Source organism: Equus caballus, chromosome 22 (genome assembly GCF_041296265.1).
Source record: "Equus caballus isolate H_3958 breed thoroughbred chromosome 22, TB-T2T, whole genome shotgun sequence".
NCBI classification, from domain to species: domain Eukaryota; kingdom Metazoa; phylum Chordata; class Mammalia; order Perissodactyla; family Equidae; genus Equus; species Equus caballus.
Window position 1 is genome coordinate 23,695,944 of NC_091705.1, and position 27,490 is coordinate 23,723,433.

The 27,490-nt window shown below is 44.2% G+C and overlaps 1 protein-coding gene and 1 long non-coding RNA gene across 5 annotated transcripts in view; one reads left to right on the plus strand and one right to left on the minus strand.

The window, feature by feature from the left end:
- TPX2 (TPX2 microtubule nucleation factor) overlaps positions 1 to 13,862 on the plus strand; it is a 53,609-nt gene extending 39,747 nt beyond the window's left edge. For 2 of the 4 annotated variants that reach the window (XM_001499757.7, XM_014735091.3), the window contains exons 13-18: positions 6,606 to 6,701; positions 7,744 to 7,920; positions 8,302 to 8,448; positions 10,527 to 10,638; positions 11,320 to 11,507; positions 13,088 to 13,862. In XM_001499757.7, coding sequence (XP_001499807.2) covers positions 6,606 to 6,701; positions 7,744 to 7,920; positions 8,302 to 8,448; positions 10,527 to 10,638; positions 11,320 to 11,507; positions 13,088 to 13,198 — 831 coding nt within the window. In that variant the 3' untranslated portion in view covers positions 13,199 to 13,862. The remainder of the gene's footprint in view (positions 1 to 6,605; positions 6,702 to 7,743; positions 7,921 to 8,301; positions 8,449 to 10,526; positions 10,639 to 11,319; positions 11,508 to 13,087) is intronic. The other 2 variants (XM_005604555.4, XM_070247257.1) reach the window with 1 other exon arrangement.
- On the minus strand, positions 1 to 27,382 carry LOC102149007 (uncharacterized). Its single transcript, XR_002802851.2, has 3 exons — positions 27,105 to 27,382; positions 16,238 to 16,394; positions 1 to 364 (listed from the first exon to the last, which is right to left on the minus strand). It is a non-coding gene; the product is annotated as an uncharacterized lncRNA (long non-coding RNA).
- Between the last annotated feature and the right edge of the window lie 108 nt (positions 27,383 to 27,490).

Sequence of the window (27,490 nt, forward strand, 5' to 3'; positions counted from 1 at the left end):
TTATATAAAGCTTATTGTATGCCAAGTTTTATTCTAAGCTCTTTATATAATAACTTAATTCTCATAATAATCTTATAAGGTAGACACTATAAGTACTATTATCAATCTGTTTTACAATTAGGAAACATACAGGTTAAGTAACTTGCCCAGGATCACAAACTAGCCAGTGATAGAACTGGAATATGAATCTGTGTAGTAGGGTTCCAGGCTCCATGCTCTTGTTTTAAAATAGAAGGTTCTGGGGCCAGCCCGGTGGTGCAGTGGTTAAGTTTGTGTCTTCTGTTTCGGTGGCCCAGGGTTTGCTGGTTCAGATTCCAGATGTGGAACTACGCACCGCTTGTCAAGCCATGCTGTGGCAGGCGTCCTACATATAAAGTAGAGGAAGATGGGCACAGATGTTAGCTTAGGGCCAGTCTTCCTGAACAAAAAGAGGAGGAATGGCGGCAGGTGTTAGCTCAGGGCTAATCTTCTTCAAAAAAATTAATAATACTTAATAAATAAAATAGAAGTTTCTTAGGAAAATATGTGATTATTAAGTAAAAATATCCCACCGAACATCCTCTTCCATATCACCAGTCATGCCTGAACTCCATTTTTAGAAACATTGATTTGGGAAATTGGTTTGGCAGTTTGTTGCACTTTGGAAATGCTCTGGTGAAGTAGGAAGTGGGGAAGGGTGACTTGAGTTCATTAGAGTTAGTTAAGTGAGGTCTTAGAGTAGCATTGTACCAGGTTATGCCTTGTTGAGAATTCTGGATAAACAGATCAGCAAAGCACTAGGTAAGTAAGTAAGATGCGACTGAATTGATGTGGTATGCTGGAGGGAAGTGTTTGCCAAATTCAACTGGTTCTCAGAATCCTCTGGAGATCTTATTACATAAACAGATTCCTGGGTCCCACCCCTGGAGTTTTGATTTGTTAGGTGCGGCGTAAATTAGAGCACCCGTGAAGAACTTAGTGTCTGACACACAGTAAGCAGTCATGTTGTTAATAGTAATAACTGTCATTTTATTGCATGCTTACATTGTACTGATTGTTTTATGTAGATTATCTTATTATTTCTCATAACAACTCTTAAGAGGTAGCTTCTATTTTTATCCTGCTTTTTCAGATGAGGAAAGAGGCACTAAGAGGTATCCACTATGCAGAACCAGAATTGGAACATCTCCTTAAACACTATATTATTCTACCCCACAATGCTAACTGATATCATTGTTTATTTTGGCAAACGCACTTTTTTGAGTTTGACGCTGGCTGTTTGCAGCTCTCCCTACTAAAATTTCGAATGATTTTCACTTCAGCTCTTGGTTTCTAGAGAAGCAGAGCATAGAAGGAGACATTAGATGTATTCTTGTCCACCCTCTTCACTCTTCAGAAAGGAAGCTTTGAAAGGGGAATGCGGTTTGCCCATGGAAACCTTTTTAAAAGTTGATGGCACAGCTGAGCCTATGTCTCTTGACTTCTAGTCTTGGATTCTTACAGCAGAACAGAAAAGCCTGCCTCCCAGAGCCCAAATGCAGCCTGTCTGTCTGCCACTGTTGTCCCCCACCTGTGTCCCCCTGGTGCTGAAGCTCCCTTTCCATGTGTCCTTATGGTATTTCTTGCGCTCTCCCACTGTGGTTGGTAGGTGGCAAGGAGCCAACAGGGCTGATGAGAGATGGGCTTGGGCAGCAGTGGGCCATGAGGCAGAGATGAAAAAGGGCTCTGGGGGTAGAGGGGGAGTGATGAAAGCCTTGAGCTCAAGGGTGTGAAATGTGAACTTGGTGCCGACATCTAGTGGGGAGCTGGGGCACCACAGAGGTGGATGTGCTGTCAGTGAGGCCAGTGAGTAATTTTAGTAGTGATATTTTAGGGATGACTTGGGTAGACCAACAGGCTTTTTTTTTTTTTCATACTCCCTGAGATAATATTGCTTCACAGTAATTTACTAACTGCTCTAGGACAGGCCCGAGAACCTTTGCCCGGGGCACTTGGGGGCATATCCTGCCTTAGGGAGAACTGCTCACCCCAACACCCCCATCTCCCCTCCTGGGGTGCTTTTCCTTAATGTGTCCTCTGTCTATCCACATTGCCCTCTTCTAACCACACATCACCTCTTTAGAGACACCTTCCCCGAGCTTCCCATCGGAGCTTCCCCCCATTATCCTTTAGCTCCACATTCTGCTAGGTTTCTTCAGAGCACTTGTGAAAATCAGGAAATACTTCATTTGTTACTTTTTCATCATCTCTTTCCTCCGCTAGAATGTGAGCTCCCTGAGAGCAGGGACTACGTATGTCTGCTTTGTTCACTTCTGTATCCCCAGCTCCTGGCATCACAGCATAGGCAGCCAATATTGGATAACTGAGTGAGTGGCGAAACAAGCTGAAATGCACCAGCCTGGTTAGACATGGGGTATTCAAAGATGGAATAAGACACAATCATCATCCTCAAAGCTTTCACAATCTGCTAGTGCAGATTGACATGTAAACAAATAATGATGGTAATATTAATCAATGTATTTGGTGAACAAAAACTGCTACTTGTAGATGCTGTGGAGAATGCAAAGAAACGCAAATGACGATATTCCCTGCCCTCAAGGAGCCTATAACTAAACAAACTTAAAATAGCAAAACAAGCAGCCTTCTCTGTTTTCTAGAAACTCAAATTCCTTTTCTTTATTTCTGATTGGGCCCTCAGTTGGCTTTGATTGCAGTGGAGGTGGGAGTGTCGGTGGATAGTTGCTGCAAAGTTGATTTTCGTAAATCACCTTTCCCTCTCCCCCAACTAATTAAGAGGATTGATTGTGCATAAATATCTCTTTCATGGCTAACTTATTAGAGATTTCCATTGCTCCTGTTGTAAAACACACATCTCTGCTGGGTGGATGCAGAGAAGACAGGGGAAAAATAGGAAAAGAGAGATTATTTTAGAACTAAATGAGTGCTCAGATATTTATTTTCATTATTTTATGAAAAGACAAAAACAAAAACCGAAGGCCTAGAAAACTATCTACTGTGCCCAAGTTAAACAGATTAGAATCAGAGCTGGACTAGAGCAGACCTCCGATTCCCTGCTCAGTGTTCTTCCTGCTCCCACCTGTCCAGGATGTTGTAGAACAACAGATTTTTGTTGTTTGTGGTAAGCATTATTTGAAAACCCGTTTCATGGACTTTTGTCACTCTGATTACAAGTTCTGCTCTATTGGATTTCACTATGCTAGTGACCTTGGCTTTCTTTAGAAAACATACAAGAACTTTCACAGCAGAATGAGCATCCCTTTACAGTGGTCACCTTGCGAGGGTATAAATTCTTTCCAATGATTGATATTGTACAAAGCATTTTGGAAAAGCCACTTGTCTTGGGTACTTGAGCACAGTCATTTGGGTCTCTTCAATGATGGTAAATCTTCATATTTTAAAGATTTGTTTGCTTTTAGGAGTTTGTCTAAAGTCATTTGGAACTGAAACTTCTGAGCAGTCCAGTATAATAGATCTGGAAACAATTTCATTTAATTAAAAGTAAAGATTGGGGGCTGGCCCCGTGGCCGAGTGGTTAAGTTCACGCGCTCCGCTGCAGGCGGCCCAGTGTTTCGGTGGTTCGAATCCTGGGCGCGGACATGGCACTGCTCATCAAACCACGCTGAGGCAGCATCCCACATGCAACAACTAGAAGGACCCACAATGAAGAATACACAACTATGTACCGGGGGGCTTTGGGGAGAAAAAGGAAAAAAATAAAATCTTTAAAAGTAAAGATTGAGCAACTACCTTATATGGCCTAAAAACTGACTTTGAAAGCCATGCCAGAAAGACATTCCAAACATGTTTTGAAGAGTTGCAACATTGTTGGGATTAAGAAGTCTCCCATGGTATAAATTAGAGTCCAAGAGACTTAGAGTCCAAGGTATAAATTCTGTTATTCATTCTTACTGTATTCATTCAGCAAACATTTACTGAATGCATTATACTTGCCAAGGTCTGGTTAGGTGCTAGGGATTGATGGAATAACAGTCCTCACTTTCAAAGCACTCATGCTAGCAGGACGAGATGGCCGTCTAAGTAAACAAGTGCACTGAAATTTTGTATGTACTAGGATAAAACTATATACAGGAGAGAGAGGGCTCATTTCCGTAGGTTCTAGGAGTGGAGAGATCTATTGAAAGGCTTTATAAACGAGGGACGCTGGGCACCGGCCCCATGGCCAAGTGGTTAAACTTCTGCGCACTCTGCTTCAGCAGCCTGGGTTCACAGATTTGGATCCTGGGTGTGGACCTACTTCACTTGTCAGGCATGCTGTAGAGGCATCCCACATAGGAAGTAGAGGAAGACTGGCACAGATGTTAGCTCAGGGACAGTCTTCCTCAGCAAAAAAAAGAGGAGGATTGGCAATGGATGTTAGCTCAGGGCGAATCTTCCTCACAAAAGATAAATAAAACAAAAGAGGAGATGCTTCAGTGGAGGCTTGAAAAGAAGGGCTAGATGCTTCCAAGCAGCCAGGGCATTTCAGAGGGAAGAGAGCACAAGCAAAGGTACTGAGCTGAGAACCAATGTTACATTTTGACAGCTGCCAGTAGTTCATCGTGGTTGGAGGGTGTTGTGTAAAGAGGAGCAAGGGATAAGGCTGAAGAGTCAGGCAGGGTGCCTGATTATGAAGGGCCTTGTACTTTATGCCAAGGAATTTGTTATACTTTCATAGGTAAACAATAGGAGCCTTTAAAGAATTTTAAGTCAGGAAGTGATGTGATCAGATGTGTTTTAGAAAAAATTCTGACTATATACAGCAGATGGATTGGGGGAATGAGAAGAGAAGCTGAAACACAGTTATAAGGCTAGTGGAATGGCACAGGCAGTTGATGATGTGGCCTATCTCAGGGCAGTGAAGAGTAGAGGGAGCAGAATAGGGAGCTTATGGGGCAGTGTATGCATGTGAGTATAACAAGGAAGGAGTTATTGAGGATGTCTCAAGGTTTTGATTTTTTTTTTAATTGATCTGATCATACACTTCATTCAAAACAACAGCCCAAGAGATACCATTTTGCGGTTCGGATTAATTTCCAGTTTTGTGATAGAGTATAAAGTCTATGAGAATCAAAAAATGCTTATGGAACAACTTTCTAAAATGTGTTAGTTTTGAATGATGTGCACGTGATGAAACATGTAATTCAGTCTGCAAGAATTTGAAGTGTTGGCAGTCTTTTGGAATCATGAAGGAAAAAAATCTTTGTAGTAGTTGAATGTATTAGAATTATGGAAGATAGAAAATTAAATTCTTCTCTTAATTCACTCTCAAAGAGATGTGAGAGTTAACAGTTTGGTGTTCTTTGCAGATTTTATTTTCTATGCTTAGGTTAATTATATAACATTTTAAAAACACACAACAATAATATTCTGTTTCAACAACTTATCCCTCTCCCCTCAGTATTATGAATACTGTTCTGTGTCAGTAATAAAGATTTGTTTTATTCTTTTTGATGGCTGCATCATATTATATTGTGTGGATGTGCTACAATGTAAGGAAGGATTTAACTGATCCTTTCTTGATAAATAATTTGTTTTTTGCAACTTTTTATTCTTTTAAAAAGTGTTTTGAAGTATACCTAAAAATTAAATGAGATCAGATACTAGAGGTGTAATATTGGATGAAAGAATATGACCATTTAAAAATTTAATAGCTAATTCCCAAAGGTTGTACCAATTTATACCCTGTACCCTTACCCAGCTGTTTGTGAGTGCTCACTTCTCTTCACACATGCCAACATTGGTATTAGTCAGTTTTTAAAATATTACTCCCAGTATTATAGGTGAAAAATACTGTGTTTTAATTTATATTTTTAAAATTACCGAGATTGAGCCTTTTGTATGTCTTTGTGACCTGCTTGTTCTTGTTCTTTGCCCGTTTATTTCGCAAAAAGGAAATTAAACTAGCCCTTGGCCAATACCTTTTTTTTGAGGAAGATTAGCCCTGAGCTAACATCCGTGCCCATCTTCTTCTACTTTATATATGGGACGGCTACCACAGTATGGTGTGCCATGCGGTGCCATGTCCGCACCCCGGATCCGAACCTGCGAACCCCAGGCCACCAAAGCGGAACGTGTGCACTTAACCGCTGTGCCACTGGGCCGGCCCCTCCCACTTGTCTTTTGAGGGTAAAGTTTTTGACCGTAAGTTATCATTGTAGTGCTGAATATGGAATAGGTTTAGGAGAATGGACAGTATTTATTCTGATCCTCGATATATTTGGAAGTCTTTGTGTATTTTGTTTTTGAGAGATTGGAGTATAGAAAGGAAGAGAACAATAAAATATTGGCATTAGTTTGTTTTCTGTTATGGGAGTGTTTCTCATAAATACCAAAAGAGATTTTGATGAACCTTATTTTCGCTGAACTTACAACTCAAACTATATCCTTGTTGTTTGCTGCTTGTCTGTCATAATAAGCCACCTTTGGGGTGCTGCTGCATACCACATATGCCTTTGTCTTAGTTGGGTAAACAACAGCACACTGAAATACTAGTCTTTTTTTGATTCCTGGTATATCAACTTCCCTTTAAGAAAGGGATTTAATCATATCACAAGCCTAGTGGAGATTGTTCTGGCATGTCTAATTGAGTTGCTTACTCCTTCCAGGGTGTTCCTGAAAAGAAAGTACGTCCAGTCACTGTCCCCAAGTCACCGGCATTTGCATTGAAGAACAGAATCCGAATGCCCACCAAAGAAGATGAGGTGATTCCTTGGGATAGGGAATTTCTTCTTCCTTCTGCATAATCAATCTAAGAGTTATTCTTTCTTAGGCTTAACGGAATTCAGAGGCAATTACTCTTGTCTGGAGTTGTCTCTAAGAATGAGTATGAACATTTGATCATCTTTTTTGCTCCTCTAAGAGGAGCAAGGGTATGGGTAAGGATAATGTTGATAAGGGTACGAACTTTCTGGCTTTCAGGGGTAACTGGTTGCAACTTATTAGAGGCTTATCCATTTCTATGGCACTGAAAATCGGCCTGTTGTTGTAACATGGATCAAAAGTTGCCAAGCCCTACTCTCTGTTTTGCCTGAGCTATTGTCACCTTCAGTGAGGGACTTTTAAAACTCATACTAAGCTGTTAAATCCACCCTGAACTATCTCCATTAACCCAAAGGTTGTGTGGTGATGGTTGATGAAATTGGAATACAGAAACTGTCATTGATCAGGCTAGTTTCTTGTTACATCTCCCATTTTATCTATAAATATCCAGAGTTAGGGTAATTTTATAGCAGATCTCAAGCATAAGCCTTTTTATAGGTTCACTTGAAACTAAAATACACAGTAATCTTATGCTACCAGCTTGAACCCAAACAACTTACTTGGTCCTATTCTGGGTTTGGCAACCCTTAACTCCCAGTCACATGTTTCAGTGGACTCTGGAGGCTGGGTCAAAGAAGAGGCCAAGGTATATGCTTGGTTAGTAGCTTTCTTCTCTTCTTCATTTTATTCACACCGTTGGACCTCATTTAGTTTTTACAACCTTCCTGTGAAAAACATTAGTTCCTTGAAGGGTAATTGTGTTAGTCCTTTATCAAATGCTTCCACATTGGTCTCACCCCTGTGAGTTGGTAGGTGACTTAGGTATTATCCCTCTTTGATAGAAAAGGAAGCTAAAACACCCAAGAGGTCGAGTGACTTGCCTTAATTAATGACTTCTTTTCATATAATGTCTTCTGACTCCACAGTCTGAGGAGGTGAGACAGAGTGAGGAGTCTTGTTTCTAGACTGCACTTTTTCTCTTAGGAAGAGGAAGAGCCAGTAGTGATAAGAGCGTTACCTGTGCCACATTATGGGGTGCCTTTTAAACCCCAAATGTCAGAGGCAAGAACCGTGGAAATATGCGCTTTCTCTTTTGATTCTCGAGACAAAGAACGTCAGTTACAGAAGGAGAAGAAAATAAAAGAACTGCAGAAAGAGGAGGTAGGTATTTCCATTTCGGCAAGTAGCGGAACACTATTCTTTGATCCCTCAAAGATAATCTTTTATTTTTCACTTTTAAGTAGAAAATCACTGACTTCCTTCGATTCCTCAAAGAACCTTATGAAGCAGAAATAGGGCAAGGAATTTTACTAAGCTTTCTGGTACAAGGAAGTGAAGTGACTTGCCCATGATCCTTCTGGCTGCTATTGGCGATATTGGAGGGCAAACCTCGATTTCCTTTTGAGCCCATTACTCTTTCTGCTACACCATGCTGCTTTGAAAACTGGCATTTCCTAGTTTTCAGATTCATCCAAATATTCTGGAGCAGGTATTGCTTTCTGGTGAGAGAGGCCGTATCTTAAATTTTATATTTTCTCTTAGGTGCCCAAGTTTAAGGCGCTTCCTTTGCCTCATTTTGACACCATTAACCTGCCAGAGAAGAAGGTGAAGAATGCGACTCAGATTGAGCCTTTCTGCTTGGAGACAGAAAAAAGGGGTGCTCTGAAGGCACAAACTTGGAAGCACCAGGTGGGGGATGAGGAGAGCAGCTAAAATGTTAATTGCTTGATTGTTGATTTGTTGGAAAAAAGTAGGGGCCGGCCCCATGACCAAGTGGTTAAGTTCACGCGCTCTGCTTCAGTGGCCCCAGGTTTTGCCAGTTCGGATCCTGGGTGTGGACATGGCACCGCTAATCAGGCCACGTTGAGGCAGCATCCCACATGTCACAACTAAGAAAAATATATACAACTATATACAGGGGGGATTTGGGGAGAAAAAGCAGAAAAAAAAAAAACAAGATTGGCAACAGATGTTAGCTCAGGTGCCAATCTTTAAAAAGAAAAAGAAAAAACTAGACTCACTACACTGAAATTCATCTGGGAATGAACATACTGGATTATTTCAGGGGCTGTCACTCTAAAGCAGGGGTGAGTAAACTTTTTATATAAAAGACCAGGTAGTAAATATTTTAGGTTTTGTAGGTTACATATGGTCTCTGTCACGTGTGTTTCAACCCTTTAGAAATGTAAGAACCATTCTTAGCTCACCGGCTGTACAAAAAGAGGTAAGCTGGATTTGGCCTGCAGGCTGAGGTTTGCTGAGTCCTGCTCTAAGTGATCTGATCATCTGGGGAACGTGAGCACTGACAGGCTTTTTTCTGTGTCAGGAGTTACTTTAAGATCTCTTCTGTTTTATCTGTTAGGCTTGTTCATTAACTATTCACGTCTTTCTGTAGTGATAAGAAGCAGTGTAATAAGAATAGATTCTCAATATGGTTTGCTGTTTTCTCAACATTGTGTGCTATTTGCTCTTTATAGATGACAGGTGATTAAAAATAATTAATTTGTTATTGGCTGGTTTAATTGGGATCTAATTCTGCCCTACCTGAGAGAGGGTGGAAAAAATTCCCCTGAAACCCACCCTCAGTGTGTCAATATTTTTGTATTTTTGTCACATCCTAGACTCTGTCTAAAAGGAGCTCTGGGCTAATCTCTGTTTATGGGAAGTCACCCCTCTTGAAGCCCAGGAGATGTGATTTCCTCCATCGATGGATGCAGGTCCTTTGTTGCTGTTGTTCTCTAGGAAAACTTGGGACTGTTGCTTTGGAAATGGAGTATATCTGTCTTTCAGGGACCATTACACAGAATGTCTGTGTTTCGTATTTTCCATAATAATATTTTTAAAAATGTTTTTAGACATATGCAAAAGTAGAGAGAATAGTATAATGAACTTCCATGAGCTTGTCACCTGGTTCTATAATGATCAAAACACGGAAAGTCTTGTTTCGTCTATACTTCTACCTACTTTTCTCTACACCGGATCCTCCTACCTACACAGGGTTACCTTGAAGCAAATCCTAGGGATCATCTCATTTCACCCAAAAATACTTCAGTATGTATCTTTAAAATATAAAGAAAAGATTTAAAAAAAAGCCATAACCACAATAATATTTTCACACTCAAAAAGATGAGCAGTAGTCCCTTAATAGTGACAAATAGTCAGCATTCATATACCTCTAAATCTCTGAAAATTTTTTAAATAGTTGAATTCTTCAAATCAGGGTCCAAATAAGCTTCACATATTACATTTGTTTGATAAATCTCTAAGTCCCTTTTAATATAGGCTCCTCTGCTTGCGTTTTATTTGTTGAATAAAGTAGATTGTTTGTCCTATAGGTTTTCCATCATCTGGATTTTGGTGATTGCATTCCCATGGTGTTCTTTAATATGTTCCTCTATCTCCTGTACTTCCTATAAATCTAGATCTAGAGGCTTGATTAAATTCTGGTAATTTTGGGGTTGGGAGGGAGAATACTTCATAGGTGATCACATCCAGGAGTATATAATGTGTGCTCGTTTATTTTTGTGATGTTAAGATAGGCCTTAAAAGTATATTAAAGATACTTTCTAGTTCTCGTTGGGTTCAGATGTTGTCAGTCTAACCTACTCAGTGCAAAGTCTATGTGAGGGGTTTTAACTGGGGTTTGGATTAAATCATCTGCTGTCTTTATTGATGAAGCACTTTAGAAACATGAGAACTCAGTCATTGAGGTGGCAGTCGTGGAGAGTCGTGTCGTTGCTTATCTGACAGACTTTTCTTTCTAACAGCTGGAGGAAGAACTGAAACAGCAGAAAGAAGCAGCTTGCTTCAAGGCCGGTCCAAACATTGTCATCTCCCAGGAGCCCTTTGTTCCCAAGAAAGAGAAAAAATCCTTTGCTGGTATTATTATATGTACCCTTGGGGGTGGGGCAGAATTGGCAGACTTCCTATGGGGAATGCCTTGGGACTCACTTGTCAGTATAACGCTGTGTCAATCAGAAGCGTTTGCCTTTAGAGGATCTAGTTTATCTCCCCCGGATCCACTCTTTTGCCTTTGTTGTACCCAGCAGCTATGTTGAGTTGCAGAATGTGTTAGGGCCAGATTCATAGAACAAGAGCCAGGGCAGAGGCAGCTGGCATTTCAGCAACAGTTATAGGCTTTCCCCACCCAAAGAGTAGCAAGTAAGTAGGGGAGGGAGAGCCAGGATTTCTTTCCAGAGTTCGCCCTGAAGCAAGCCTTAGATCCAAAATAGTTGATTCCTTAAGCACTGGACGAAGTGTCAGAAAATTGGGATTCTTCTCCTACATCTGTTTCAAAGTCACTATATAGTTTTCAGCAAGCTATTTCACATATGGGTTTTGCTTTTCTCCTAATTAGATGATTAGATAATTAGGGACCCTTCCCACCCCTAAAATTCTAAGACTTTGTGTGTGGTTTACTTCACCTTTGTCCCAACAGGGCTAGCTTAGAGCTCAGCCTTTCTGTGGCCACGCGCGTCTGTGCCACTTGCTGGATCCATGGGGGCTAAGTTTCTGCAAGTCCTCCTTGTGCACCGATATTCTCTCTGTTTCTGTACTCAGAGGGCCTCTCTGGTTCTCTAGTTCAGGAACCTTTTCAGCTGGCCACTGAGAAGAGAGCCAAGGAGCGGCAGGAGCTGGAGAAGAGAATGGCTGAGGTGGAAGCTCAGAAAGCCCAGCAGTTGGAGGAGGCCAGGCAGCAGGAGGAAGAGCAGCAGAAGGAGGAGCTAGCCAGGCTACGGAAAGAACTGGTAACTGAACAGCATGAGCGCTGACTAACCCACTGTTGTCTCTATTTTGTTTTATCTGTACCTTGTCTTACTCCAGAAAGGATCTAAGGTGGCCTACGTGACATATCAAAGATGAGTGAAAGCAGGAAATCACACAAACCAAGGGTGGTCACAAAGCTAAGACGTGAACAAAGCTGAAGATGTGAACATTGTGATCCACACACATATCTGCTACGTTTGAGCCATAATTTTGGCCCTTTTAAGAAGCCACCCTGTTGCTTACAAAACTTACACTGTTCATGAGATATAAACAAACTAGTTGTTAAAAAAAAATAAATTATCCTTGATATTGAATTCAGACAGAATTTCTTCCAGGAGTTTTCGTAAGGATATCATGTGGTATAACTATGCGCAGTGATGCATTCATAAGACTCTTTTTATTTATTTAACTTATTTTTATTATTTCCTTAAGGCTTAAGAAAGCCAACGTGTTTTACAATTAGACAGGAAAACCTAGGTAGGGAAGAGCATAGGAATTGTGTGGCAACTGTATTTTCATTTTCCTCTTAATACTTGACTCAGATTCCTTGGGTTATGGTGCATATTGGTCCAGGTGACCCTTCATGCTAATACTCGCATAATGATTTAGATATTAGTTATCCAAAAAGAAAGCTTAATTCACATTAAGGACCCTTCTATTAGGAGGGCAGCAAGCCACTTTAACTGCATTAATGAGGAAGAACACAGTTATAGATGGAACTTCATGTGATTAATAAAAGGATGAATATAGAAATACGTAAGTTGAGGCTTTGTCTGAAAGTGCTAGGCCAGCAGCTGTTAAGCAGGGTGACTATGGCTGCAGGAAAGCTCTAGGGACAAACTATTAAAGGGACTAGCTTTTCGGCAAAATCCAAGCTACCATTTGCTGATTGGATGAAAAAACAATTCAGTCCCCACTCTAGGTATACTCACAAAACCAGCCTTTTTTCTAGCCTCAAGTTCTTTGATTTTTCTTCAGCACTTGGTAGCTGTCTTTTGTCTGTGTCCCCATCATAGAGCTGTTTCTTACAGCGAGTCTCACTGTAGGCTGATGGCCACAACCTAAAGCACAGCTCAGTCGGTGCTAGTTAGCTCTCTACTAATCCGTCTTGATTCAGGATTTAGACTGCCCAGAGGATGGCCAGGATCACGCCTTCTCCCAGCAACCCTTCCTGGTTATTGTGTTTTTTGTCCATTCTTTTGGTGAATATTAAGACTCAGTAAGCTTAAGATTGTACTCTGGCAAGTTCTTACCGTGTATCTCTTCTCTGCTGCAGTTGAGTACAGCCCCATTACACCCTAGGAATAAACAGTCAAACTGGAGATAGGTTTGATCTTCTTCAGTGTAAGCTGAGAGACCCTGCAAGACCTGAATAGAAACCTAGTTGGGCTCCAAAGCTCAGGTGCTTTTTCATGCTAGTGTTGCCTTTTTTCTTCCTCTTTGAATTAGTGAATGGGATCTGTAAAACTACACCAACATTTTCTCAAGAAGAAAAAAACAGTTATAAGTGTAGTTCTCTAACCTCCTTATCAGTGGTAACTTTATTTTCCTTACTCGGCAGGTGCACAAGGCAAATCCAATACGCAAGTACCAGAGTGTGGAGGTCAAGTCAAGTGACCATCCTCTGACTGTGCCCGTATCTCCCAACTTCTCCACTCGATTCCACTGCTAAACTCAGCTGGGAGCTGCAGACACCACCTGGGAACAGGAGCTGCTCTTTCCATCAAACCAGGGACCTTCTTTCTTTGTCACTGGGGCATGGAGAGAACCCATTTGTCCAGACTTTTACCTACCCATGCCCAACAGAGCATACCTGACAAGTGTGGACTCCAATTCTGTTGAGAATTGTTTTCCTACATTATTGAGGTTAATGATGAAACTCAACTCACGTGTGTCTCGATCAGACTCCATGTAGTTATTTCCTTTGAACCAGCAGCTAACCTTTATTATGGGTCTTAACTTTAACTAGCATTTAAAGTCTCTGTATCAGCACAGTGTAATTTCTATTGCCCCTTCCCTGCCTCCCTTTTTTTCTATTTTAATCAGAAAATAAAGATAGTTAAATACAGAGATAGTATTTAAGTGATGGCTTAAATGGGGGACAATCAGTACCTTAGATCCCTTTCTCTGCACACAATGGGGAAGCCTCATTAACTGCACATCAAGGGAGAAGTCTGCGTGACTGGGGACCTCAGTCATCGGCAAACTTTGGGCAGAGCTGCTGGTAAGGTACCTTCTTCCCTTCTCAGTGCTGAGAATAATAGGGAATGCCATGCAGCACATGCTCGAAGTCCTCCAGGAACCTGGACTAGAATAAATATGTTTGTCTTCCCCTCCTTGGTTTTGTCATTTGGTGTTTTTAAATCTCTCAAGCCCCTTTGGAGGTCATATCTTATTGGGAAAATGGGTACTTTGAGAAGAGGGTCCAGGAGCTTTTAAAAGCACAGGCTCTGTCTTTAAAGGAAAGTGCCTTGTAAGTTTTTTCTGTCTTATTCAGAATAGCGTTCCATATTTCGTTAGCTTGCTCCCAGGAACTCCTCTGGAGGGAATCGTGTGTGTTAGACCTTCACACAGATTATGCCTCTCCCGTAAATGTGCTTTTCCTCCTCTGGTGAACTCTTGCTGAGAAGACTCAGCTCAAATGAAATCTTTTTCGTAAATTCTTCCTTGACCATCTGACCTCCTCAGGTAAGGATGATCACCTCCTTCCCTGTGCCTCCCAAATGTTTCTTTTTTTCTTTTTTTTTGGTGGCTTAAGATAACAGAAATTTATTCTTTCACTGTTCTGGAGGCCACCAAATGTTTCTTATGTATATCTCTAGTAGAACAATCATACTGCTGAGTTACTTGTACTTGTTCACAAACTATAGAGATGCAGGTATCTAAAATTATTTTAGTCCTTGAACAAAAATTACCGTAGTCATCTCTGTATTTGTCATAGCTGGTACAAATATGCTAGGTCCATGTTAAATAGTGTATTTTCTTTTAGACTTAACGTAGTTTATGAATTCTATTCTGTACCAGTCATCTACTCCTGTGCCAGGAACTATAAAAGCATCCATATTCTGCCCAGGCCAGTCCTAGGCACCATACGTGATATTAAACTTGTTTTATATTCCTTTTATTTATTCAGTGAGCATTATGTACAAGCATTTGTAGATTGAGTAATGTGTGACAAAGCAATATATGATTTGCAGATCCCTGGCCCTCCTGAAGGCCTACAAACTGATGCAAAATGTGGGTCCTTTATTCATTTCCTAGAAGTATATGGTACACAGTTCCATAACTACTTATGTAGTTCATTTAACAAATATTTATTTGGTGCCACCTATATATACCTTGGCACTGTTTTAGTCTCTAGGAATACAGCAATGAACCGAAATCGAAGACCTTGGCTTCGTGGAGCTTACGTTTTAGGAGGGGAGACAGACAAGAAGCAAGTAACTGTCCCCTCTTCTGTCGGGTGATAAATGTTTTTCTGCCTGGCTGCTGTGTGGGGAATAGACTGGCATGGGGAGTGAGCGGGCGTGTGAGATTGGAAACAGGAAGGTGAGGAGGTTTTTGTTGTCCAGGTGAGAGCTGATAGTGGCTTGGGCTAGGCTGGTAGCAGTGGAGGTGTGAGAAATGGTTGGATTCTGAGTGTAATTTGAAGTTGTACAAGACTTGCTAACAGATTGGACGTGGGGAGTGAGAGAAAGAGGGTAGTTAAGGAGGGCACCCAGGTATCAGCCCCAAAGAGGGACGACGTTCTCTATCCCTTGTACGGTGACAAATCTAGTTCTACCCCAGACTTCATATCTCTTGTCACTTGTCGGGAGGGCTTTCATTTTTTTTCTGGTCTTGCTTTTGTTTTTCCACTTGTGTTCATCTCTTGACCCCCTCTCTGCTCCTGTCCTATGTTGCTTTTCTCCCTCCCTTGTATCAGCAGTTCTCTAACAGTTCACTATCATTCATATATTTCCAGCTGGTATCATTTTTTTATATATTTCATCCATTTTTTGTTTTTGGTTGTTTCCAATAGGAGAATAAATCCAGCCCTCAAGTTGAGGGTTTTGGAGAGAGTGTTACTGAGAATTATGGACCTACGGGATGCTTCTATCCCATTTGCTGCATCGTAGACACACCTGAGTTGGGGCGGTAATGTGTGGCAGACTGGTAGAGGCAACAGAGAAGGATTACATTACTTCAGAGCAAACAGCTCAAAACTGAGATGCAGACATCCATTACCTCTTGCTTCCCAGAGTCTCAGTTTCTCGGTGGCTGTCTATGCCTCCTCGCCACAGTCAGTGTGTTACTGAGTCCTCTGTTTTGGGCCACCTGACATGACCTTCATTTTTCTAGCACAGCCTCCCATTTCCCCCCAAATTCAAACTCTCTGCTTTTATTTTAGAGAGAAATTCAGGTTTTTTAATCCCCTCAGGCCATGTCTTAGAGAGAGCCCCTCTTTCAATGTTCAGAGGTCACTCCAGAATTTTCCTAAACAAAGAACATGTCCTCTGAGAGGAATTTACTGAATTCTGAGAAATCTGACTGTCACAATTTGCTTGACAATTTACAAAACTTCTAGCACATGCACTCATGCAGATTGTTGGAATTTCCACAATTTCTGGGAAGGACTCTTCGTTTTCAGTGTGATTGTGACTTGGTCCTGGTTTCCCATTGCTAATAGTCTTGTGCTAATTAACAACATAAGCTTACTGCTCAGTCTTACTTTGGTTGATGACTTTGTTCTTGTGTAACTGCCTTGTTGCCATCTTGACTGCTCTTTTATTCCTCACTGGTTCTTTTCCACAGAGTTTTGTCCCTGGAAAGTGGAGCTTGAGTGGTAGACAGGCTGCAGTTGCTCGAGCATTTAACAGAGATGAGACCTGTGCACAGATAATTGTAACACAGATTGGGTGTGATTGAGTGACGTGAGAGAGACAGACAGCCCTGCAGGAGTTTAGAGATTCTTGTTGGAGGTGAGATTGCAGTTCTTAAAGATGTTTCTTTTTGTTTAAGTAAAAAATATGAAAGTAGTACTGCCTTTTGGAAACAATTAAAACAATATAGACTATATAAACTAAAACATGGAAGTCTCCTTACTGCCCCTCCTCCCATTCCCCAGGAGGAACTCCTTGTTAACAGCTGTGTTCTTCCAGAAGGTTTTGTATGTACACACAGATTTATAGAGCATTTTTCTTTTTGTATAACAATAAGATCCTAGCATTCTGCATTTGTTTTTAATTTTAATTTGTTCTTTGAAAGGTTATAGATTCACGTGGTTCAAAATTGAAACACTGCAAAGGTAAAGTCTTCCACCTTTTCTCCCAGCCGCTCAGTTCCCCTCCCCGGGGGCAGTCAGTGCTGCCAGGCGTTTTCCCTCGCAGAGATGGCGTCTGCATATACGCATTGCCACCTCCTCCTTCCTTTCATTTTTCCGCAGATAGTGTCATACTTTACACTCTGGACCTTGCTCTTTTCATGTGTGTTCTGCCTTGAATGATGCAGTTCAGGTGCTAGCTGGGGTGTGTCCTGGCTTCTCCTGACTGAAGTATGAAGCCGCTTCTGAGAATCTAGTGGCGTGGAGGGAGACCTGTAGTGGGGTCTAGCTCCTCTGCATGAAGTCCTGCGCTAGTGACCTGAGGTCCCAGGGACTCAGGGCAGCTCAGCAACACCTGGTCTTTTAGCTCCTCCTGGCTTAGCGGAGCCTTGGGGGCTTATTGGCTCAACTATCTGGTTAAACCTGTGTATCCCCTTGGATAAATCTTGACATTGCTTCCTTTTCAGTTCTCTTCTGAATCTTATCTGCTTAGGAAGTTCCTCATTGCTGAGAGTAGCAGTTAAAAAAGCTGTTAGCCACGTGGCTGGGCTCCTGTTTCTGCACAGCAGGCTGAGTTACAGCTTGGTGGTGCAGATCCAGGTAGGAATTGGTCAACATTCTGAATCCTGAGCTGCCATCTGCCTTGCAACCTGCTGGGATGCTCAGTTTAGACAGCATATAAAGTTTCCTGGATACGAGACAAACCCAGGCCTATGGAAAGAGCAGGAAGGTTAAAGTGCATGGTACTCTGAGCAGTGACGAAGGCGTAACCAGGGAGCTGACGTGTTTGCTCCAACGCCAAGAATTCCAGGACAATATGTTATCCAGCTGAAGCCAGTGTAGTTGCTACAAAAAAGCCCTGGGACAAAGACATATTTTTTCCTGTTTCCTTTGTCTTCTCACTCCCCTGATCTATTTTCTAACGCTGTAGTGAAAGTTACTGACATTGGAAACATCTGATGGTATTTGCTCCTCTCTTTCTTGCAAGAGAATAAGAGGCTGGGCTCAGGTCAGAGCATGGCTCTGAGGTGCTAAAGGTATCAGCTTCCTGAAAGGACTTGACAGATGCTGACACTTCACTCCGAGAAACCACAGTTGGAGGGGCAGGGGTAAAAGCTTTAGGAAAATACTAGGTTTTATCAGGAAATATTTCACCAGACTAAACCTGACCTAAAGGCATCGATTGCCCTCTCCCTTTTTCTTAAAATTTTACTAGACAGAAAGGCAATAAAAGCCTGGCTTATCTGATTTGCTGAGACCCATGTAGTTGTGGGATTGGTATCCCAGAACATCATGGGGAGGTGTGTGAAGGGGCTAAGAATTATGGGAGACGTAGTTTTCAGTGGTTGTAAATTGCAATATGAAAAGCAGTTTGGGGCAGCATGGTAAGAGAGATGAAAAGTCTCTAGCCTGACACTGATCTACGTCCCCTCACAGGCACACACGCCCACTCAGTCACACAGATAACCAACTAAATGGCCAGAAAGTGACTTTGAATTTGCTCTATGCAAAGATCTCAACTGGGTTTTGCAATATTTTTGTTTTCAGCTTTTAAATTTGGATTTATTGTTAATTATATACAATTAAGATAATACCTGGTAATAGGAAGAAAGAGAGAAAAAAATCCATTACCCACCTTGAACACTGGTGTTTCTTTGAATAATCTGTTTTTTTCTTGTATAAAAAACAGCCTGTCTTTCTACATTGTAGGGTTTTTCTGTGTATATGTATAGATATACCTTGCTTTTTTCACTTAGCATAGTAGTAACTCAGATATTTTTCCTGTATTCCTGCATACTTTGTAAATACCAATTTTAACAGCAGCATAATGTTCTACTGTTCTGAGTTTGCTTCTCCGCATTGAAAATGCTTGTTTTGCAAAAGATTTTTCTAGACTCTATAGGATAGATTTGTTCATCCCCATAATATATCATGTCTGGCTCTAAATTTTAAGTGGCTGTTTCAAACCACATATCAGTCAATTTTTGTAATTAAAATATTAAAAGGTATATAAGCCCCTGAAAAGCAGAGTTAATGACATTATTCTTGCATACACATTTGCAAAATGGAAAGCTCCTTTTGGCTGATGTGATATCAGTGTTACTGGCACTCATGCCCAACAAAAGATTCAGTTTGCTGGTCTTTAGCAAAGCCTTTCTGGAGAGAAGTCTAGTTATGTTATCTTAAAGTCTTGGAACTCTCCATTTTCAGATGACTTATACATGGATTGTTATCTCAAAGCCTCAGATCAGATTTGGAGGAAGATGCCCTTTGTCTTTTTTAACTCTATTCTAGGGCTGTGATGTGTCTTTGGGGACAAATAGGGGCAGGGAATATAATCTCGCTTCTGTCACCAACACACTGGGTGACCTGTAACAAGTCACTCGCCTTTTCTGGACCTCAGTTTCCACATCTGTCAGATGAGAAGATGGAACTGGAAAGATTAATAAAGCTCTTTCCAGCTTGAATATCTGCAGAGTTTTTCCTGTAAATATAAATATGCCACACCAGACATATTTATATTTTTCTATAGCCGGCTGCTCGATCACTGCAAGAGGGCACCTCTAGCAAGCTCTTCTGCCCCTGGATTGCCATTTGAACTTCAGTGAAGTATGTTGGAGACCAGTGTGGTATCTCGTTGAGGACTTTCCAAGGGTTGTTCTGGGCGCGGAAATCTAGCCCAGATCACTCCAGGGGACTAATCCCTGAATAATGTCCTCTGACACACACACATATTTTCTGATGTTTCTCTTGACCTTGGAACCGGTTAAAGACTGCACAGAATGTTCAATGAATTCTTATACATACTACAAGGAAGTCCCTCCTATCCTCGGCTTTTCTAAGATATGAGGCTGCCTAGTTGTGGTTTTCTATTGTTGGAGGCAGTTTAAGGGCATCCCAGTAAGACCTTGCCTGGCTGCTCTTGTCTCTCTCCACTGCAGTTCAAGTTTTCCAGGGTTCGTGGTCACAGGGACTTGGATTGTTTTGGGATCACTGTCACAGGCTTCAGGAGGAACACAAAATTATTTAGTGGAATGAGCCCAAGATTGGGAATTGGGAGAGTGGCTTCTGGCTTTGTGACCTTGAGCATGTCATTTGAAATCTCCGGGCTCAATTTCCTTATCTTTGAAGTTAGATTGCTTTCTAGAAAGGATCTTTCCTCCAGCTCTGTGGATGAGAATTTGCTCCCAGCTTTAACATGGCCCAAGGGCACTCTAGGCAGCAGTGATGATTGTCGCATCGGGTACTTAACCTATTCATCCCTGTTGGCCAATGTGACTCAGGGTGACCATGCTTGAGTCATATAGTCAGTATTGACAATGGGTATATGTCACCAGGGGGTGCCAGAAGGCCCTACTGTTTACCCAGAGCTAACAACCAGACAGGACAGGGCCAGCAGGTGCTAGTTAACAACCTGCGAAAGGATCAGGGAGACCTTAGGGCAAGGGCTTTGAATTGAGCTTGTGGAAATCTCATTCTTACTGGCTGGAGGTTGATGTCTGTGCTGTGGGCTCACTGATTCTTATTTGCTCATTAACCTTTTTCTCTTATTTGAGGAAATTTGTTACTGCAGCAATAGAAAACTAATACAGGAAGCAACACAGAGGAAGCAGCTAGTCAGATTGGAGCTGGGAGGGGCTGCCAGTACCCACCGCCTTCATGAAACAGCTTAACTTGAAACCCTAGCTGTACTGACTGGGTCTAAGTGTTTCTGTGTTTTCCTCACACATGTATCAAAACACTTCTACTACCCAGAGGTCTCATAAAAATGGGAAGGAATTGGCGGGCTGGAAGCTCAGCAACTTGGGCTAGGGGACTTTTCTCTAGAATAGTGGTCCTCAGAGTGTGCTCTGTGGACCAGCACATGAGCATCACCAGGACTAGAAATGCAAATTCCCGGGCCCACTCCAAACTTCCTGAGTCAGACACTGGATGTGGGGCCCGGGACTGGGTGTTTTAGCAAGCCCCCCAGAGGACTGTGATGCATGCCCAAGGGTGAGGACCACTGTGCCAGGAGAGGGGCCTACAGGTCCTGATAGACAACAGGTCGCCCAACTCAGGGGAGCCGGCAGCCATTTTCTCCTGTGACTCAGTGCCCAGGCCAAACGAGCTGGTCTGGAGGGCCAGAGCACTCCTCCCCTCCAGAGCTCCCTGGGGAGTCATCTTTGTGCAGTCTGTTCATGTTACACGGGAGAGCTGCTGAGTTTGTTGAGTAGGTATTTATTTCCTTAGCCAAGACTAAGAAGATGGAGGGTAGAATGCTTTTCCATATGGCCTTCCAACAAGTCATATGACAGATGAGGAAACTGAGGCTCAGAGTTTAAGTTACTTTCCTAAAGTCACACTGCTAGTAAATGGCAGAGTCAGAATTTGGCTCCAGGTCTGTCTGCCCTCAAGTGCCCTTTCCGGCACACCAGTTGTATCTGAGTAGAGCCAGCTGTAAGAGATGGGCATTCTCAAGAGCTCCTGGCTCTTTTAGGAATTGAGTGACACTTGATCAAAGACCCCTGGATGAAGAAGAGATTGCTTCTGTCACCCTACAGGGCCAGAAACTCAGGACTTTGGAGCAAGTGTCTTGTGAAGGTTGCAGTTTGGGCTGGAGCCCTCACTGAACTCTTGACCTTGCTATGGGAACCTCCAGCTAAGCTTCCCAGAGGCTGGGAGGCAGGCCCTCTCCTCAGTTTCACACAGCAGGCATCTCCTCAGACTGTGCCCGATGCTTGGGTTCCTGTCAGAGATGTGGCAGCTGCCAGTCAATTAAGTCACAAGCCACAGCAGGCCTGAATGATAGCCTAGGTGGTCAAACGGCCAAGCAACTGCACCCAGGAGTTGCTTTGCCCTGGCCCACTTCTCATCCTTTAATCTGGATGCCCCCCACCATGCCAGACAAGACCCTCTTCCAGCAGCCGCTCAGAGCATGCCATGCACCCCTGGTTGTTATGGTAACACAATTTAGCAAATGGACGTGAAGTTTTATAAATAGCACAATTGTAGGCCAGGAAGCTGTCCTGTGCAACAGGACAGAACACACATTCCCTGCTTTTTGAGCCGTTTCCTGGGATCGTGTGACAGGAGTGACTTCTTGTGCAGATTAAGTCGAATTACTCTCAACTCCGGAGTCTGTGTTCCTCACTTGGGTCTTGCGTCTGCTTTTTTATGTGTTTGCGTTTGTCTCCTGCCCCCACTGGCCCTGCCTTCCTGGGGTGGTGCTTCCAAGTCTGTTCCTGGGACGTTTCCTGTTCTTGGAACAGCTGCACCAGCCTGGGGTACCCTCCTGCTACTTGATCCTATAGGGAGGTGTCCAGTGGCCCTTGGCAATTTTCAGATGACCTTGTTCCTCTGACGTCATTAGATAGCTATTTTTGGCTTTGCTGTTTATGCTGCAGAGAAGTTGGGCTGGAATGGGGGAGAGGGAGAAGAGTGAAGGAGAGGCTGGTCTGGTTTCCCATTGTCCCAGGCCCTACCAAAGTAGGAGCATTTATCCTTCAACATTAACAGAGCACCTACTGAATGTCAGGCCCTGGAGCTACCAAGTTGATGTCATAGTCTAAGTATTCTTCACTTACTCACGAATTCCTTTTTCAGCCAGCATTTTCTTTGGGGTGTGGAGTAGTAATTAAGCACGAGGGTTCTGGAGCCAGACTCCACTCCCACACCTGTTGGGCTTGGCTTTAAATTCCAGCCCCACTGGAAGACTCTCCCTGAAACCTTGGGCGGGTTACTCCTCTGTGCCTCAGTTTCCTCTTGGAAATAAAAGTGATAATAGTATCTACCTCATAAGTTTGCTATGAAGAGTAAAGGAGATAATACCTGTGTCTAGCACATAGTAAAGACACAATAAATCCTAGTGGCTATTACTATTAACAGCAGCACCCCTTTCCGCACTAGGTCCTTGGGATACAAAGTTGGCCAGCATGGTCTCTGTCTGTCTGGAGCTGCCATCTGGATCTCTAGAGCCCCAGATACTGGGACAGTGCGCACAGTCAATACAGCAAGCCAGAACAGAGCACCTGCATGTGCACTGCTTTACCCTACATTGTAGGGGCACTCCAGGGAAACAAGGTGAATTCCCTGCCCTGGGAGAGCCTCAGAGCAGTGGCTCTCAACCCTGACTGCACAGCAGAATCTTGCGGGGAGATTTAAAAAATACCAACATTCTGGGCCCCCCTCTTGGAACTGGTCTGAGCTCAGGAGGGGCTCAGGCTTCCGGAGCGGTAAGAGCTCTCCAGGCACCTCCCATGTGCATCAGGTGTGAGAAGCATGCCCAGGCTCCTAGGGGATATGTGACCTGGAAGTACTCTGCCAGCTGCACAGGTCGGACTCTGTCAGGAGTGCCTCAAAGCTGGCCCTCTGACTGGGGGTTCTCAAACATGGGTGTGCGTGAAAACCACCCGAAATGCTGGTCATTGAGACAGATTCCACAGTGATATGTTTCTAGTTATTAATCTGCTCAGAGTTACAAAGGGTCATTTAAAAAAATAAAAGGAAAATCCAGACACAGAATGAAAATCATCTCCACTCCCATACCTGTTAATATGTATATTTATATCCCTCCAGATATTTTCTCTATAAATGTTTTTAACAACAAAGGATCCTACTTCATGAATGATTTTACAATCTTTTTTCACCTAAAATGCACTGGGTGATGATTCTATAGCTTTTCCTCAACTTCATCTCTGTGTCCCTAAGGTGACCAGTTGAGTCCTGGCCACAGAGTAGAGCATTCGGTAAATAATCTTAGCAATAAAACTCGACAATTCTGGGACAGAACAGTATGTCATTTGAGCTCCAAGAGAAATCTACATCCAGTTTGTCACACAGAGTGTCCACAGACCTCCGCTTAGCAGCCATGTGTCTGCTGTAAAGACAAGGCTTCTGCAGGGCTTTCCCAGAGACCTGAGAGGTTCTGCCCGGGCCCGGGCTCTGGGGTCCAAGGTGGGAGAGGGCAGAAGACAGCCCTGAGCGGCTCCCGTTTCAGGACCAAAGGAAAGTTGTGAGGGGAGTTGGCTGGCTGCTCCCTGGAGTCAGGTCATTGCTCAACTCCCTGGATTTTCCATCACAGACGAGCCGGGAGAGGGTCAGGCCGGGAAATGTCTCCTCTGAACAGGTCCTTTTAAAGCCTCTTGGCTGGATCAATTTCCTCCCAGGAGCCAGGGAAGCAGTGCCCGGGTGGAGTTAACCCCTCCACTCCCGAGGAATTCTCTCAGAGATGGGTGACCCTGGGAGCGCAGGCTTCTGGAATGCAGAGCCATCCAGGGCAGGAGGCCTAAGGAGCCATGAACTCTGGCTGGAGAAACCTGCCCTCTGGTCTTGTTAAACCCAACAGCATAATTGCATCCTGCTGACCTTAATTCCCCTGGCGGGTTTAATTGGTCCTGGCATGGCCCAATTTCCTGCCCTGCCTCTGTAGAGGTAAAGAGGGTGCCTGCACAGCTGGTGCAGGGAGGGAAAGCCCCCTTTTAGGGGTGGGCAGGGGCTCTGGCAGCCCCCAGCTGGGTGGAGGAGGTTTCCCTGTGCCCCACCCCTGTGCCTCCAAGGGACCGCTAAGAAGTGCGGGGACTCCCAGGGAACAGCTGGCCGCCTGTGGGTCCGGAACCAGGCCAGCCTCTTATCCCAGCGGGAGGAGCCTGCGGGGATAGCTAAGCCCTCTACCTGAGGTGTCCACAACATTACTGAGACCCCACAGTGCCGTGGGTACTGTGCCAAGCACTCTACGTACACGTGCTCGCTAAATGCTCCCAGCCACCCCAGGAGAGAGGCAACCAGGCAGAGCGGTTATGAGTGAGCCTTGGGTTCAATGGTTCACACCCAGCTCTGACTTTGCCCTGTGAATCAGTTTTCCTGTCACATCTGGGAAATGGGGATGAAATAGCTGACATTTCTACAGCACTTACTAAGTACCCACACACTGTTCTAAATGCTTTATCAGCCTCCCCCTTCGAAGGAGGGTCTCGCCCTACAGATGAGGAGACAAGCAAGGGCATTTGCCCAGGCCTCACAGTTAGTCTCAGAGCTCCACCCACAGTGCTCCTCGGCCACTCCTCCAGAGGAATGCTGTAAGGTGTGAATGGAGGACACTCATGAGGTTGCTGACCCCAGGGCCTGCCCCATTTAGGAAAAGTTCAAGAAACGCTAGTTATCTGGGAATCATAACAGTAGCAAATGTAGCAAAGAAAGCCACTTATATTGTCCCAGCCTGGACTTTTGTCTCATTGGCAGGTGGCTCTGGATAGTTTGAAGCTATGCAATAGCTGTGCAACTTCAGGGATGAGCCTGTTACCCTCTCTCAGCATCAGTTTCTGCACCTTCACAATGGTCTAACACTTGGCCCCCAGAGTCCCTTGTGAAGATCCGATGAGCTGGGTAAAGCCTTTGGCAGAGCCAGGCCTGGCCCTTAGCGGGCACTCAATAAATGATCGGTATCGACAACCACAGTGATAAAAGGGGACGTCTGCCAGGGCCATTCTAGTAGAAAACTCCCACAAACCCAGTCCACAGCCTTGCTGGTCCCTCAGTTATTTACTCACCAAACACTGATTGGCTGGGGACACACGTGGGCATCATTGAACAACCTCTGCCCTGGAGAGGCTCCCAGACAGTGTCAGTGGTGGGATCAGCCTGGAGCTAAAGGAGGCCAGAGGAGGGCAGTCGACATTTCAAGCTAAACCAGAATACGATGTGGGGACCACCAAACAGACGGCCAGGGAGTCAGGATAATAGGCTTGGACAGGAAGCATTTCAACCTTCAGAATGCTGTGAGACCCATAAAGGGGGTACCCAGTGGGGAGGGAAGGGCGAGGAAATTTCAGAGAAGAAAGAGGACTTTGGGCTTTGAAGAAGGACCTTTTTGGTTCAAATCCCTTCCCTGTGGAGTGACTTTGGGCGACTTACCCACTCTTTTGATCCTCTCCATCTTCACCTAGAAAATAGGCTGGAGACTCCTCACAGAGTTATTATCAAGACGATGTTTTAAGAAAACACGGATAAAGCTAAGAGCAGGCACTGGGAAAATGGGAGCTCCCTTCCCTTCAGAGAGCCTGGGTTCAGATCCCAGCTCAGTCCCTTACAAGCCAAATGGCTTTGGGTAAGTTACTTAACCTCCCTGTGCCTCAGTTTACCCATCTGTAATCATCCTACCCCATCAGCTTGTTGTGAAGATCATATGAGGGAATCCACATAAGAGCACTTAGGAGGAGGCCTGGTGCATGTGGCGAGTGCTACGCAGGCATTAGTAAGTATTTTGGTTTCCTGGAGGAGGCAGGCTGTCAACCAGACCTTGAAGGAGAGAAATGGAGGAGGGGAGGGCCAGGCCCGAAGAGGAGGGCCAGGCAGAGCAGAAGTCGATGAGACGGGAGAAGGAGCTCCAACTCTGGTTTTCAGCAGCCTGTACCAACATGCCCAACATTTGCTCACTTAAAAAACAATCTCTCATTTTGCATAATCTGTTCACATAGTTCATGGTTCAAATAAAGAAGTAAAAGGGTGTGTAGTGATGTCTCCCTCCCACCCCTGCACCCCAGTGTCTCACTTATCTTGCCAAAGAAGTTCTTGTGCATACAAAGTGAAAATTTCTATATTATGATGTCAAATATTATCTATTTTACCCCCTTTTGCTCAAATGCGAGCACACTCTACAGGCTATTCTGCACCTGGATTTGTTTTTGTTTTTTTCCCCTACTTTGGGGGTTGCCTCCTATCTGTTCATTCACAGCTTCCTCAGTCTCTTTTACAGCAACATAACTTCCCATAGCTGAGACGTGCTGCGTTCTTGGGTCATGTCCCCCTCCCTTCTCCCATGGGAGGGCAGGGGTTGTTTCCTCCATTTGATACTTAGAGGGTCTGAGGCTTGCCAGAGTCAGGACTGAACCCAGACGCCCACTCCAGAGCTATTTCCAATGCGCTGGGCTCAGGCTAGTTTTCAAGGCCCCCCTCAGAGAAAAGCTCTGGGCAGACAGCCTCTGGGTGATGGAAGGCCCTTTGGGTCATACCTCACCCCATGCCGTCTTGGCTTGAACACCTCAGGCTGGAGCAGCCCCCGGGTCACCGCTGTGGGGGACGACCCTTGGAAAAGACTCCTTCAACTCCCTCCTTCCAGGGGGGCCACTGGAGAGACCCGGACCAGCTCCAGGGATGGACGCAAGAGCACTGACCCTCTCCCACAGGTCCTTGGGGCAGCCTCCATCTCCCCAGGAGACCAAGAAAAACACATTTTCAAAAGAAAAGGCTTTCAGGCCCAAGGGCATGTTGAGCAAGTGCCCCCAAGACAATTTCTTACCCAAAGATGCTCCAAGTAGGTCCAGATGCCAGGGCCAGGGATCGTGGGCACGGAGCTGGGCCCTGGGGCTAGGGTGATTATCCCTGGGCCTGCGGGGCTCTAACCAGGTTCTGGGGGACCCCAGGAGATGTAGCACACAGGTGAGCAGAGCCAGGGCCCAGCCTGGGCAGAGTCTTGCCTGTGAGCCCTGCCCGAGAGCCCCTCCTCTTGCAGGCCCCCTCCCTCACCCCTGTCCAAGCTAGCGATCCCAGGCAAGGCCTGCAAAAGGCTGCTCCCCCAGGGCCCCAGGTGCCCCCTCCCTTTTCTCTTCCTGCTTGTTCCAACACCACTCTCTCCCCAGTCGGTCCATGGGAAGAATGCCATGTCCTCTGAATAGGGGCCAAGAG